The 14,749-nt window shown below is 36.6% G+C and overlaps 1 protein-coding gene across 2 annotated transcripts in view; it reads right to left on the bottom strand.

Moving 5' to 3' along the window:
* DNAAF9 (dynein axonemal assembly factor 9) overlaps positions 1–14,749 on the bottom strand; it is a 77,345-nt gene that overhangs the window by 20,332 nt on the left and 42,264 nt on the right. For both annotated transcript variants that reach the window (XM_062575017.1, XM_062575018.1), the window contains exons 21-27: positions 14,572–14,675; positions 10,863–11,009; positions 6,303–6,391; positions 5,968–6,066; positions 5,609–5,723; positions 3,659–3,747; positions 2,120–2,278 (exon numbers count right to left, since the gene is read on the bottom strand). In XM_062575017.1, coding sequence (XP_062431001.1) covers positions 2,120–2,278; positions 3,659–3,747; positions 5,609–5,723; positions 5,968–6,066; positions 6,303–6,391; positions 10,863–11,009; positions 14,572–14,675 — 802 coding nt within the window. The remainder of the gene's footprint in view (positions 1–2,119; positions 2,279–3,658; positions 3,748–5,608; positions 5,724–5,967; positions 6,067–6,302; positions 6,392–10,862; positions 11,010–14,571; positions 14,676–14,749) is intronic.

The raw sequence follows: 14,749 nt of genomic DNA, 5'->3' as shown, positions 1-14,749 counted from the left end.
GAAGTCTATTTTTCAGTAAGCTATAATCTTTTCTCAAAACCAGATCAATAGTTATAAAGTTAATGGATCGCACAGAAAACTCTGGCTACCTTAAAGTTTTCTATCTCCACACTTTACTACCCAGAAAACGTGGAAAATCCTACAACTTATTAACCATTCCTGAAGTCAGTGTCAACTGCAGAAAAGTAATTATTTCGCATCTCTGTTGACTTTATTCCATTCCTACTAAAATTAAGAAAAAAAAATTCTCATCTACTCTAACATGGAAAAGAATAATGCTTTTTAGTGTTATCAGAATGGACCATAATGAAGAAAATGCTCTAAGTTTTATACAGGTCCACAGTGAAACAGATTAACAGTCTACAAACCGGAAATACTACAGCCATGTTATGGTAGTATTTTGCTCATGCTACTTTAGCTTGTCAGAAAAAATGTATGTCATCTGCTAATGTCTTATACAAAAATAGAGCAGGGAAACATGCTGTAGAAGATACTAGTTTGCAAGTGCTACATGTAAGGTGGAAATGGTGCTGTCTCAGGGTCTTTACCTTTATTTCAGAAGACAACTGGCATTTACGCTGATTATTTTAATCAATCTTACTTAAATATTCCCTGCTATATCAAGTGAACAGTATATTTCTGACAGCTTTATATTGGTAGTTTCAGAGGTCACAAGCCTTATGGAGCTGTTCATTCTATAGTATAGAGAATAACTATTATGCCGTATTACCTCTTCTTCCTCCTATCCTTTATTAACTGAAATTTTGAAAATTCAAACAAAGAAATTCAAGTCACATTTTCCATAGCTAATACTTTTAAGGAAGCAAAGCACTGACTACCACAGATGCAAAGAAAAAGCAAGAATCTGTACACACAAAATGCTAAATATCTGGAAAAAGGAAAGATTAGTTCTTTTGCTTACTGTAGCACATCCATTCTTTGTTCAAAAATTAAAAAAAAAAATCACATTAGTTTAGGATTTTACGTTTTTATTTGGAGGAAAAATAGCAAACTGAATGAGCCATTTAATTCTGAAAACTATGAATTTATTTTTTAGTTATTCTGGTAGCATTTGTTGATCTTTCAGAAGTTTAAGGTATTGCAAGCACTCCGGATATAATTACATACTAATTCACATTTCCTGAAATTAAAATTCTACTTCCAAGCTACTTAAATTAAAAGTTACCAAAATATCCTCAACCTAATGCCTTAAGTACAATAGATTTTCCTGTGAAAGAAAGGGATGTGCTCCGCCCTTATTTTTAAATCAAAACATTTCAATATTTTAGCAGTCTTTCAAAGAAAATTATACATGAGAAGTAGGGTGCGAACTCAGTTAACATGCCTTTCTGCATTGTGCAACAAGTTGTTGTTTATTTAGCCCATGTTTTATTGTTTTGTTATCTGCAAAATACGTGTCCATTGGGAAAAAGTAGCAAGTATTTGTGTACTAACGAGGACTACAATATGCAACATTCTTTCCATAGACATTAAAACAATGCTACAGCAGGTACAGTAATATTCACCTACAGCTCTAGAGTGCAGTTTACAATATGATCCCATGCTGTCCCCCCTCTACTGCCCTCTTCCAAATCTATAGTGTTAAAAGACTGAGACCAGTCTTTGCCCTTCAAGTGCAAGTCTGCAGTAGATATGAGAATATGAGCATGAAGCAGTCTCACCAGTCTTTGAAGGACAAATGTCTCTATCAAGGACTTTGGGAGATTAAAAAAAAAAACACCCACAGCTGTACTAATAAAGTGTCATTTAAGAACAGCCTAAGATGCAGCTGGAGAAGGGGAAGAAAATGCCTTGTGGGACGTCAAAAACACAGCTAGCTTCTCAAATGCGGAAGGCAAACCAAACCCAGCCCTTTTCAGTACATGATGGAAGGAGGATTTCACAGTCACCTTATTTTCTATGAGTAATAAGAAATAAAAACAAGCAAGCCGCAGAAAAGCTGAGCTTAGTACATACATCAAATAGAATTAACAGAACACCACTCTTTAGCATATAAATTCAATTGCCTCAGAGTGATGGAAAACTTAAAGTGCCTTGAAAATAGGAACAGAAGATCCCTTATTTTATGCAACAGTTCAAACATGTTTCAAACATTTACCCTTGCAAGACCACTAAGAGCCTCTTGTTCTTTCTAGTGTAAGTAGCTTGACGGACACTGTGGTTTTGCTGCGCTTCCAGGACGCTAGAGAGGTAACGCTGGAAATGGGCTGCACTGAAACATTCAGGACTATCCATAGTTTGTCGATAAACAAGCCACCTAAAAAATTAAAAAGGTAAGCAGTTAGCGCTTTAAGACACAGTATTTCTGTTTACTTTTTCTTTTGAAGCAATGACCAAGAATAGATTTGACAAGCTCTAAGATCCCATATCTCTCATAGCACATAGGAAATAAATTTACTTGGCCTTATAATATTTCAGCGTAATTACATTCTTTAAATTACTGACAAAAGGATTTGTGGGTTTTAGGATTTTATTCATTTATTAATAAAACACTGTTCAACAGCTTCTTCAAAGTGGCATATCAAATGAATAATTCTGACAGTACTTTTTTCTTTACAGTAAATGTAAACAAAACTTCATGAATCCAATATATAAGACTTTGGGCATGAAAATACGCCACTGTAAAAATAAAAAGCAACAATGACATTTGCAGCAACACATGATGATATGTAGTATTACAGAACAATTCAGAAGTTACCTCACATGTCTGCACTAAAAAACTAACCCACAAAAGTATTCTGAATCAATCTGCCAATAGAAAAAGATTCTGAGCCAGAAGTAATACAACAAAAGAGTCTAGAATATTACTAAGATTAACCTCTAGGGTTTCAGGTTTTAAGATTTAAAAGCAAAAGAATTACTTTTAGGATTTTCTAGAACAAAGAGTTGCATCAGCGCACAAAATAAGGCAAACTTCTACGTGAATTTGTCTTACTGCAATACAATTGTAGGAGATACATTCAGGACATCTATTGCAAAATAGAAACCAGGTCAGACTGAAAACAATGCTATATAGCAGGATTGTTAGTATAGTCTTTTCTCTGAGAAGAAAAATGCACTTTAGACTCGCTACCACATAAATCAAACAAACAGAAGTTCTTCACCTATTTCCTTAAAGTTGTAACAGCTACCACTTTCACATAAGCTTAAGACAGGATTCATTTTGACCCTTCTAGGATTACTCTTAACTGTCAGTAGAATCAGGGATAGTTCTGGATGCAGACAGCATAGACCTAAAATGATACCTGTGGTATTCTATTTCTCAATATGAAATATCAGCAAATAATTTCTTGTGGTATTTTTCTTGTCTGAGTATCTAACATCTAAGAGCTAATACAGCTAGCATAACACAGTTAATGGACATACCTGAAATGACAGAACTGCATTCATGTAGTACTTCATCAAGCTAAAATACCATAAGTTTACTATGTAGAGCTAATATTTACTGTATTTATTCTCAGAACATAACTGAGAGGCAAGCTGGTATCAGCACCCCCATCTTAAGGATCAGAAACTGGGATATATAAAGAAGTTTAGGAGAAGAATTTTATTTTCATTTCCTTCTTGCTGAATAGTGAGTGCATTGACAGCCAATATGACCATTGCTTTAGAACACAGAAAAAAGAACTACACTAACCTTCCACGCTCCTTGTTAAAAGTTATGAGAAAAGTGGACAGATCACTGCAGTGACATCCTGGAAGGCCTGTAATAATTGTGATGATCACCTAAAATATAAGGAACAGGTAAGAAGGGGGCCCTCTGAAATGCTAGAAATGGGCTAGTGACAACTGCATGCACATAAAGTTATCCCTGTAAAATCTGAAGTCTAAACACAAAACTAAGAGCCATCAATTTGCTGAAGCAGCATGACAAATACAGTGACTACAAACGTTTATGCAGTTCCTCAGATATGCCTCATTTTAGAACAATGTGTTTTATCGTTCTGTTTTCCAGAACATTTTCCATACCTTGAATACAATGAAAATATAGTTAACAAACACGGTCCTATCAAAGCCATTACATGAAGACCTAGCCTGCAGTGTACTAATGCAAACACAAAACAAAAACATTGCCAGAGCTTGAGGAGCTCTTTTGGGAAGAGACTGTACAGTAACAGCTCCAACATACCAACATATTTCCTGCATAAAGCACCCTTTTCCTGATGCCCACTTCTGTGGCACCTAGAGAGGGATCAAAGCACCTTCTGGTCTAGCAAAGAAACACTGAAAAACAGTCAAAGTGCACTGCCAAAGCATATGGTGTTCTACAATACATATTGGAGCACAGCACAGTGGTAACCAAGCTAGCTCTGCAAACAGGACTGAAACATTTCTTTACATGGTGCTGAACTGCCCTGCTTCTAACAGGCATATTCTCTCTTCCAATTTTTACCTATATTTACAGAATCACAGAATGGTTAAGGTTGGAGGAAGGGAGCTCTGGAGATCATCTAGTCCAACCTCCCTGCTCAGCAGGGTCACCTAGAGCATGTTAGACAGGGTTGCATCCAGGCAGGCCTTGAAGATCTCCAGAGAAGGAGACTCCACAACCTCTCTGCGCAACCTGTGCCAGTGCTCTGTCACTCTCACAGGGAAGAAATTCCCCCTCACGGTCAGGCCGAACTTCCTGTGCTTCAGATTTAAAGATACAAATGTGAAAACTTCTGTATGTTATCTTAAAAAAACATTTTTGGATGCTCACACACATACTAATGTATTAGTGACAACAGGTTCAGAGAAGTAACTCAAAAGTCAGAGTTATTATGTTGGTATGTTTTATAGAACTTGGTATGACCATTAAAAAAAAAATCAGTCCTTCTGTAAACTCACACATACATACTTAAATGATCAGATTTAAATTAGATTTAAAAATACTATTAATACAGCTTTATTTAAGTTTCAGTATGGTCTGGTCTTTGAACTAAGTCTCAGGAAATAAAACTGCCACAATACTGCAATATTCCAAGAGAAAGATAGGCTATGTTTCTGCTTCTTTTTTGTTCTTGCTTAAAGCAGATTTAAAACATTGAAAAGTTACTAGGAAATATTTTCTCAGAAAATGTTATTTAAAGCACTCCTGAAGTTTGACAATTGTTATTGCCCCTATAGAGAACTGAGCGTTCTACAGATAATATCAGTAAATGTTAAATATCATGTGCTGCCTCTATGCTATTTAAAGGACTTTTATGTTCCAGAGAACAATTCAGTTAAATTATTCAGCAATTCAAAAAAACAAACTTCTGCTTTAGGGCTAACTCGCTCTGGGCATTAAAGAAAACTGTTCACTTAAAGATCTATTCCCCATTTTCTGCCTCTATTTTATCAGAGCTGAAGGGCTATTAGCACTTCCAAAGGACTGTTCAAATGAAAAAAAAAAAAAAAAAAAAAAGTAACGTAAACATGAAAAGAGGACAGAACAATTTATTCCAAGAAACACAGTCAAAGCAAATTCAGTGTGAAATGACGGTATGGGAAAGAAGGCAGAAAGTATGGTTAAACATTTGTCAGTACTTTACTGCATTACATATAACTAAGAATATAGAGTAAATATCCTATGAGGGGAAGTATTATTGGGTTGTTGCCTTACCTTATCACTTTCTGCTTTTTCAGGAATGATTTCTGACTGTTGTAATAACATAGGAAGATGTGCTCTCATTATTGGCTCATGACTGACGCTGCTGACCATAAAATGTTGCAGAAACCTTTTAAAAACAAAGTTTTATTTTCTTATAATTAGGACCAAAAGACTCTGTTCACATAAATAGCTGACAAATAATTTTACTAAAATAAGACTGTTGGTAAAGGACAAAGAGGCTTCCTAGAGAGGAAATAATTCATCTCTGCATAAAATATCCAGTGTGAAGACAGACTTAAAAAAAATAATTTTTAGAAAAGTATTACAGATACCACAATGTTTCGTACTATTTCTGAGAAACCTCAACTCACCTTTCTAACTCAGGGAGGGTAGCCGATAGTTTCAGCTGACTGCATCTTTCCCCAGAAGGAAAAGACAAGGCATTAAATAGCTTCTGAACTCTGGAGTGTCTGAAACAAGCAAATTAACTGGTAAGTTAAAGAACCACCTAGACATTTATCACCTTTAAATCAGATGGCTACACAATAACTAGATTTTTAAATCAAAGCAGTAAACGTTACACTAAAAATGCAAAGATTGATTTTGAAGTCATTATTAAAGTTTTCATGGAGTGTCAGCATTTTTCTGATTGTAGCATACAGACTCCAAGGTAAACTACGCATCCAGCTAAGTAGCATGAACTTACAGTCTCTTTTGTTCCACAGACAGGAATTCTTTCTGGACAACCTTTAAGCATAATCCTGAGCTGGTCTGGTTTTGCCACGAGGAAAAAACCTGGAACAAACCAGACCAACTTGTAAATGTCATTAATTTGTAAGCTTAGTTTTGAAGTAGTATTTACGTACAACCCATGGCCTCTTACAGTTTGTTTTTCTCTAAAATTACACATATTTTAACTAGCGCTTTGGAAACAATATTTCACAGTACTGTTTCTGCTAATAGTATTCAAAATGTGGAAAAATCTCCACAGAACAGATTTGAAAGCTTTTCCTTGACTAGATTGAAATTGCTTTAAGAAATAGCTACTGAAACAACCTAGTTTTCCCCATCTTCATAGCTGGGAAAATATTCCTACGGATGAAGATATCCGCAAAAGCAACTGTATCATTCACACGCATCCTTTAGTCATAACATACTTCGCTACTAAGAATGATAAGTATTTGTTATAAAACTGTTACAGCAAGAACTATAATAATACATATCTCCTTCAAGCAGTCCTGTAATTTGCATGAGGAAAGAATGCAGCATTCCTGTTTCTAGAAATGTAAGACAAACTCTGTTCCTTCCAAAAGAAAGGGAGCCCTTCGTTTCTCTAGGGAACAATGTTTCGGCTCACGTCCGATTCCTCTAGCCAAGTTACATTAATATGAATGGCACTATGAACCTAGAAATCAGATTCAGATGAACCATGCAGCTATTTAAATGTTCAGTATTTCCCTTCTTTTAATAAGGTAACAGCCATTGTCATTTTCCACAATAATTTGCTGCAAGACTAAACAACTGGGAGGGAGCAGGGGGAAAACTGCTTTCCATTAACGAATCAGCATCATAAGCACAAAGGTACTGACATAAAAAGCATCAAAAACAAAATAAACTTCTGATATTAACAAAGACAATATTGCTTGTGTTGAAGGATCCATGTGGCTAAACAAATAAGCACTTCAAAAAACATACAAGGACTGAACAAAATGGAAAGAGGACCTGGTCAACAGCAGCAGCAGAAAGGTGTTCTTTAGAGGTCAAAGAGTTAGGGATAAAGTGAAAACACAGGTCAGGCTCAGCAAGAACTTACAAAGGAAAAGAGCAAAACAAAAGGGAATCTGAGAACTAAAGAACACAGAAAAACACACTACGGCATTAGAAAAGGTAGGAAAAAAAAAAACGGAGAGAAATCAGGACATCCCAAAGTCTAAGCAAGTTCTCCTCCACTATCAGTGAGGATGTGAAAGGTGCCATTCTGTCTTTGCAGCATCTCCAAATCAGATTCCACTTCTGTATTTTCAAAGTGTTGCAACCAACATCTCAATTACAAAGAATTTATTGCATCCAAATACGGAGGAATGGGTAATTGCTGTTCCCTATTTCATGGAGACTTGGAACATTAAATAATCAGCCCAGTCTTTTAAGTATGTATCATGCCGTATGATTGGAAAAGAGTATAAATGGTACCTATGTATTAGCGAATCCTTGTAACTATGTTCTGTAATGGTGACTTCAATGTCATGGTAAGTTTTAGAACAGGGTCTTGGAGGAAAATAGCAAAAAGCTGAAGGTAAATAGTAATAAAATACATGTAATAGCTGTTTCTCACGGCTTATGTTGTGAGGAATACTTGATTTTATGAAGTTTTCTTTGAGATAACATTTTCTAGACAAAAGACATGTTTTATCTACTTGAACTTGAGCAAACCATACAGTATGGTGCCAGATAAGAAACCGTTAAACTGCAGAAACTGAAGCTCATTATAGAGCTGTGAGGCAGAAAGCTAACTCAAAGGAGGACAGGTCTAAATAGCGTAGAAGAAAAGAAGTATCAGGCATGGAAAATTCACCAGTGGAGTTGTTTAGGGAATGTGCTGAGAAATTCTTTCAAGAGAGTGGCATAAAGTGAAGTGAATTCACAGCATTTGTTGGAGTGCAAAGTTGGGAGACAGTCTACACAGCACTGACATGATTTACATAGCAAAAAAGATTTAACTATTTACGGAAGAAGCAGAAACAGTAACAAAAGCAGGAAGAAGGTAAGCACGAGAAGCAGGAGTGCCCACATAAAAACTTCTGTTATCAACTGGAGTATCAGTGGGGTGCCAAAGAGATGGATCTCCTGGAGCTTCTCATAAAACACCTCTAATCTATTAACTGAAGACAGCAGTGAAAAAGCAAAGGCAATCCTCAGGACATTTTCAGAAGAGACAGAACTGTTACTGCCTCTGTACAAGAAACATGTACCCTCACCTAGAATACTGCATACAGTTTGGAAATCTATGTCCAAAACCCAATAAATTCAATACAGATCCAATAGGGAAAACAATTATGACAATCAGAGGAAAACAGAACATTTTTATAAGCACAGACTAAAAAAGGGTATTATTTCAGGCTAAATGAGCCAGGAATAGAATAGGTCTGAAGTTCCAGAACACCTCAAGGATGTTTACGCTGACAACAGAAGAAAAAACAAGTAGATCTAATAAAATAGGCTTGAAATCTGGGGGAAAAAAATATCCAAGAGCTAGCATAGTAGAACAGCAGGAGTAATCTAAACACTTTCAAGGTAGACAGAGGACTGATTTTATGTTCTCATTGATACAACCAGTGGAGACTATTCTCATTGAGCTAGGTGGTCTTTTCCAGTCTAGTGTTACAATCGCATATCAAAATCCCGGTGAAATCCTAAAATCTCCAGGCTCATTTCCTCAAAAATGCTATTGTTATAAAGTTGTCTTTAATAAAAGCCTCTGCACTACAATGCATGAGGCCAATCTATTTCAGAAAATAATACAATGCCATATGGGATCCTTAACGACTTTTACAAAACTTCCCTCATGATGATGATCCTAATGTGTCTAACCACAAAAAACACACACAATAGAGCCTCTGACACTACATACAATTGCTGTAGCCAGTTATACACCAGTGCTACATTTAAGATGCAACTACTAGAAAACAAGCTTTTACAGTACTCACTTAAGACGACAAAATAAATGCACATGGCAAGCATTAAACTTCACAAGCAACGTGATCATTAAAAATACCTACATAAACTTAACCTTCTCACACATGCAAGGTCTTAAGATCAGGAGTAATCACTTCTCTCATAATAGTGAGGTAAAAGGGTTTACTGATTAACAGACTATGACTCTCTCTCTATGTATGTATAATATATATATATATATATATATATATATATATATATATAAAACCTGTTACAGAACATGTATTGAAAAGGACCACATGTCAAGGCAGTCTCTCATTGGAGACTCTCAATGTTAAGTTCTACAGAGCAGAAGATGCCACAGGACAAACAGAATCAGTGCTTCTAGCTGGAAGAAAGCCTCTGGAGATCTCTAGACCAACCCCTCCTCAAAACAACACAACTGGCAATATATATAAGATCAGCCATAGCTTTGTCTAGTCAAGTTTTCAAAACCTCCAAAGATGGACATTCACCCATTCCTAGCCTGCACTGATACATGGAGTTTTTCTGCCTCAGGTACAGATGTTCAGTTTTCTTGAGCATAAGGTTTCTGTTGATGCAATCCTCCAATTTCTTAAGGTCTCTCTACAAGCTCTGTCAGTCAGTGTCAGCCAATCCTTCAACTGAGTATCATCCCAGGCTTGTACATGAAAATACTAAACAATACTGGACCCAGGAAACAATACCTTGTTGCTCTGTTCATTATCAACAAACTGAATTTCAAGCCACTGATTACTATCTGTTGAACTCTGAAATATAGTAAGTTTTCAACCCACCTGAGCAGTTCATTTCTCTAATCCATATCTCCTCAGCTTTCAAATGAAAATGCTACGCTGTGAAAAGTATAGCTAAAGTTAAGGTATATAAAAAAACTGCAGCGCTCTTCTCATGCATGTGGCCAGTCATTTCATCACAGAAGTCACTGAAGTTCATCACAAACATGGTCTGCCTTGGTAAATCCATCCTAAGTATTCCCAATTACCTTCTTGTCTTTACATGTTTGGAAAAGGATTCCCAGAAAAGATGCTTTATTATCTTCTCAGGGACTGAATGGGGGGAGACCAGCACAGACAGATCTAGCTCCCAATATCCTCCTTTCCTACCTTTTTCAAAGATGGGTGTAATATTAGCACTTTTTCAGTTGCCAGGGGTTCCCATGATTCTACATAAATTATATAGCCATTCTCAAAATCGTATCAACCACATCTTTCAACATACTAAGTATGTACTTCCTAACGTGCAGCTCCCCCAGTATTGGCTGTTCCTTCTCCTTTCCAAATGGTGCTGGTTCATAGAGATATGATAACAGGTTTTGCTTGTGCAAATTGAAACTAGAGAGTACAGAATGGATTAGAGTACTAGGTCTTTCTATCGGATGACAAGCTTTTACTGTTCAACCAACATGAGAAACAAACCCAATAGTCTGTTCAAACATCAGTTAACACAGTTATATTAACAAATCCACCCTTGCCACTCCTCCAGAATGCATGCGAAACATCTGAATTTTTTTGAGGGTAAAAAAGTAAAACACCCCAAGGTTTATTTGCCTTACCTGTGAATAAAAGGCTTTATAAATCTTTGTTTTGGGGAAAAGTGCAATCATCAAAAAGTTTCCTTGGTTATGGAATTCAATTGGTAGATGTGCAAGCAAGGAACTTTTGAAGTCTATAAAGACAGCAGCAACAATACTGGTTGAATCCTAGAAGAAAAGAAAGAAGATAACTAGTAATTGTGTAATTATAACTTAAAAAGTGAGAAAAAGGCTTAATACATTAAATTCCATAGATCAGGAACAAAGGATTACAGTCCTAGCTGGGCATGTATAAGTATCTGAAGATTCATTAACTTGTATCATGCATGTAAACTGCAGAAGGATCAACTGCAGTCACTTAAAGTATACTGCAGTTTCTACTCCCTGCCATTAGAGTTACCACAAGAAAGCATGTTAAGATCCTTAATCTGAACTTTGTCTGTTCTTGAGAACAACACGCATTTTAATATCTATTCCCTTTCCCCTCTTTTCCCTCCCCAAAACTAGAACTTCAGCCCTTTCCTCTGCAGAACCTCAGCCCTTCCTAAAGCTTCACAACAGAACTACCTTGTTAATCTACACCTATATTTCTCCCTGACACAGATACCTTAGAAGACTGAATAATTAAGTTTGTCACCTAAAAAGAAGGATGGTACGGTGCTATTACAGACTCTTCATATCATTCTCTTCAGCTCCTGACATGAAGGGAACCCTGCTGCAATGACGTAAAATGAACCAGTCTGCAATTTAAAGTACACACCACTTGCACAGTGGTAGTATCATGTTTTTATTACTTCTATTGCTCCTGCAGTGGAATTGTATTACTTTTGCTAACAAAGTTGAAGCCCACATGATTGATCTCCCTCAGAAGCATGGGACTCAGTTTCCTTCTCATTTCTGGTTTAATACATCAACATTTACCCTTGGTTTTCCACATTCTAGGAGAAAAGTTTATGTAAAACTACACAGGATGCTGAAGTGTTCTGCTCTCCATCTTTGACTTATAACTCTTTTCTTTTCTCACTAAAGTATTAGACATATAGTACAATTCAGCCATATGAAAGCATATCCCTGGAGAACAGGACTTCCATTACTCAGAATACAAATTAAAAATCTAGTAATGCTCATCTCTCTTTCCACAGGTTAAGTGGACTTAGAACTTTACTTAGTAACTTCTACAGAAGTAAGCTCAAGTTGGGAAGACTTGAATAGGAATCAGCGTCAATTCAGAGACATTTACAAACAATCTCTACCCCCTCTGCTGACTCACAGATTAGTTATAAAAGCAAGCCTCTAAAACACTTAAAGTGAGAGACAGTTACTATCTTAAGAGAAAACTGCTTTTAGACTGTAGTGCATAGACCCTGCACTACAGTCTAAAATAGATTCTGCAGGATAACTTGCAGATTTCATGAAAACTGACTAAAAGGCAAGCTCATACATATTGCAACTAAATATGAAAAGCCTAATAGAGCATGCACCTCCCTTTAGAAAATGTTCAGTGCTCCATAAATTGAAGAAAACTGAAGAATAATTCCCATAGGCACCTAGTTAAAATACTCTATTTCAGAATTTTACAAGACATTCCTACTATTGAGAAATCTAAGTATTACTTAATTATGTTTCTTCACTTGATGATTCACAGCTGAAATGAATATTGGATTCAGGTGCTTACAAGTTTTAAGACCTAGTCTTAAATAAGACTCTAGAAACCCAGCACATGGCATCTAGGCTCCACACAGTCAAGATGCCTTAATACAATATATTGATATACTGAACAGCTACGGAAGAAAAAAAAAAAAAATCTGAGAGTTTGGAGATTAGGTGCCAACTCAGTCTGCTGCGTTTTCTTCTTTCCCCCCCAAATAGCTGGTACAGAGCTAGAACGGTGCTGCCTTACTTCATGGAAGACTGGAGATATAGGGTTGTGCTAAGATTGGTATGATTTCTTCTTTAGGTCTTCATGGGACAGTCTTGTGACGGATCTGATGTTATCCTCCACGCTCTGGATGTTTACAAGTCTCAAGTACTTCAGGAGTCTGGGTGAGAGCTGGCTGTTCAGTTCCTTGCTATAAGAATACTTTGGGTGTGTGTTGGAGGCAGAACAACTGCAGGCGTATTTTCAGGTCAAAAAGAGAAGCATCTAGCAGGCACGTGGTAAAACAGCTGCTGAGCAACTGCATTTTGCATCCATAAAATCTCATATTTTAAATCTACCATTAAATTATCCTTTCCTTTGCATCTGCATTGCTGTTATACTAACTTTCAAGAAAGCTCACTAACAATTACCCATCTCCTCTTGTCACTTCTTAGTATTTTAAGCTCTCCATCCTTTCATTATGCCAAGTCTGACAGAGAATTTTATTGTCTGACAAGGTTTAGCCTTACACAAAAATCTGGCATAAGTTCAAGAATGATAGCCAGATCCCATAAATAGCTAAAGTTTCATGAAAGTGAGTGTCTTGAATTAAACAATTGAAGGAAGGTCAGCATTAAAATAGCTTCTTAAACTACGAAGGGGCAATCAATATGATATATAAGAAAAGGCAACTAAGGCAAGATTCTCTTCACTGTTGTGTTTTCATCTCAATTGAATTGCATGCTTTTTTACTGATTTCCTCCATTATATGATGAAATCACAGTCACACAATGCTCTCTGGAGGTCACTAAACAAACATTTAATAGTGTACCTGAAGAAAATAGAAACTAAAGGAAACCAAGATGTCTTTTCAGTGCTTAGGAAATGATAACCACCCAAAATAATCTCTCCTTTCGATTCCAAAAAGATATGGTTAACCCAGTGTGTCTGCCTCAAAGAGAGGAAAAGAAAAAAAGGAGTTGCTGTCATTAACCTAATTCTCTATTCCTGCAAAGAATCTTACCAATAAAAGAAAATAATCCATCTGGCAAGTCAGCCAAGCTAAGTGAACTGATACAACTTGATCACAGGAATGGCAAAGCTCTGTGCCTAACATTGTCTTCTACTGTAATTACTACGAATATGTGTAATTACACGCAACATGCCCTTCCTTCTTATTTCTCTCAACTTGGAAAATGCAGACCAGTCATTCCCTTCACCCTGTCAGTTACACAACACTCCACAACAGTAGACAGATACTCCTCATGACCCCTGCCGAGATAAGCAGTACGTTGCCATGAACACTGGACTGAAGGTTAAACGTATTTTGAATAGACGGCAACATTTCACCCCACCAATACACCCTATGACTTCGCAATGCCTTGAACTTTTCTCCATCCATCACTTAAGATGGCTAGATGTTTTAGGAATGCGATGTTCTGCAACTTCTCTGTTAATAAAAGGTGATTTTCTATGCCATTAAGAATGTATCAATAATTCAGTTCTCTCTTACCCGTCTACAGTTTAGTTAATCGAAAACTAATACAAAATGTCATAATCACAGCAGGGCTGAGGTGGAAGGGACCTCTGGAGATCATGTAGTCCACCCCCCCCCCCCCCCCCGCCCAAATGTGCACGGAGAACACATTTCCAAGGACTGCATCCAGATGAGTTTTTAATATCTCCAAGAACAGAGTGTCTACAACCTCTCTGGGTAAAGTGCAGAGATTTACATCAATACTATTAGTTTTATACACTCTTAAACTAAAACTTTACTTGAAAACAAGCACCTATATTAGTATTTTAGAAAAGTATTTTTTAAAAATCAATAAACAGTCTATGACAACAGGAACATACAAACAAAATACTCACTCCATCGTAGAAAGAAATGGAATTCATATGGTTCTTTGAAATGGAAATGCTGCCATGGTGGGGATGAGAAAAGAGAATGCCATCTGAAAAGAAGTTCAATTTTCCTAGAATTCAAAAGAAAAGGATTGCAGTATCTCAGCATCACATGACGAATGTGTCTTCTTTCTGAAGAGGAGAT

This window comes from Rhea pennata, chromosome 4 (genome assembly GCF_028389875.1).
Source record: "Rhea pennata isolate bPtePen1 chromosome 4, bPtePen1.pri, whole genome shotgun sequence".
Lineage (NCBI taxonomy): Eukaryota > Metazoa > Chordata > Aves > Rheiformes > Rheidae > Rhea > Rhea pennata.
This window is presented reverse-complemented; position numbering and strand designations above follow the sequence as displayed.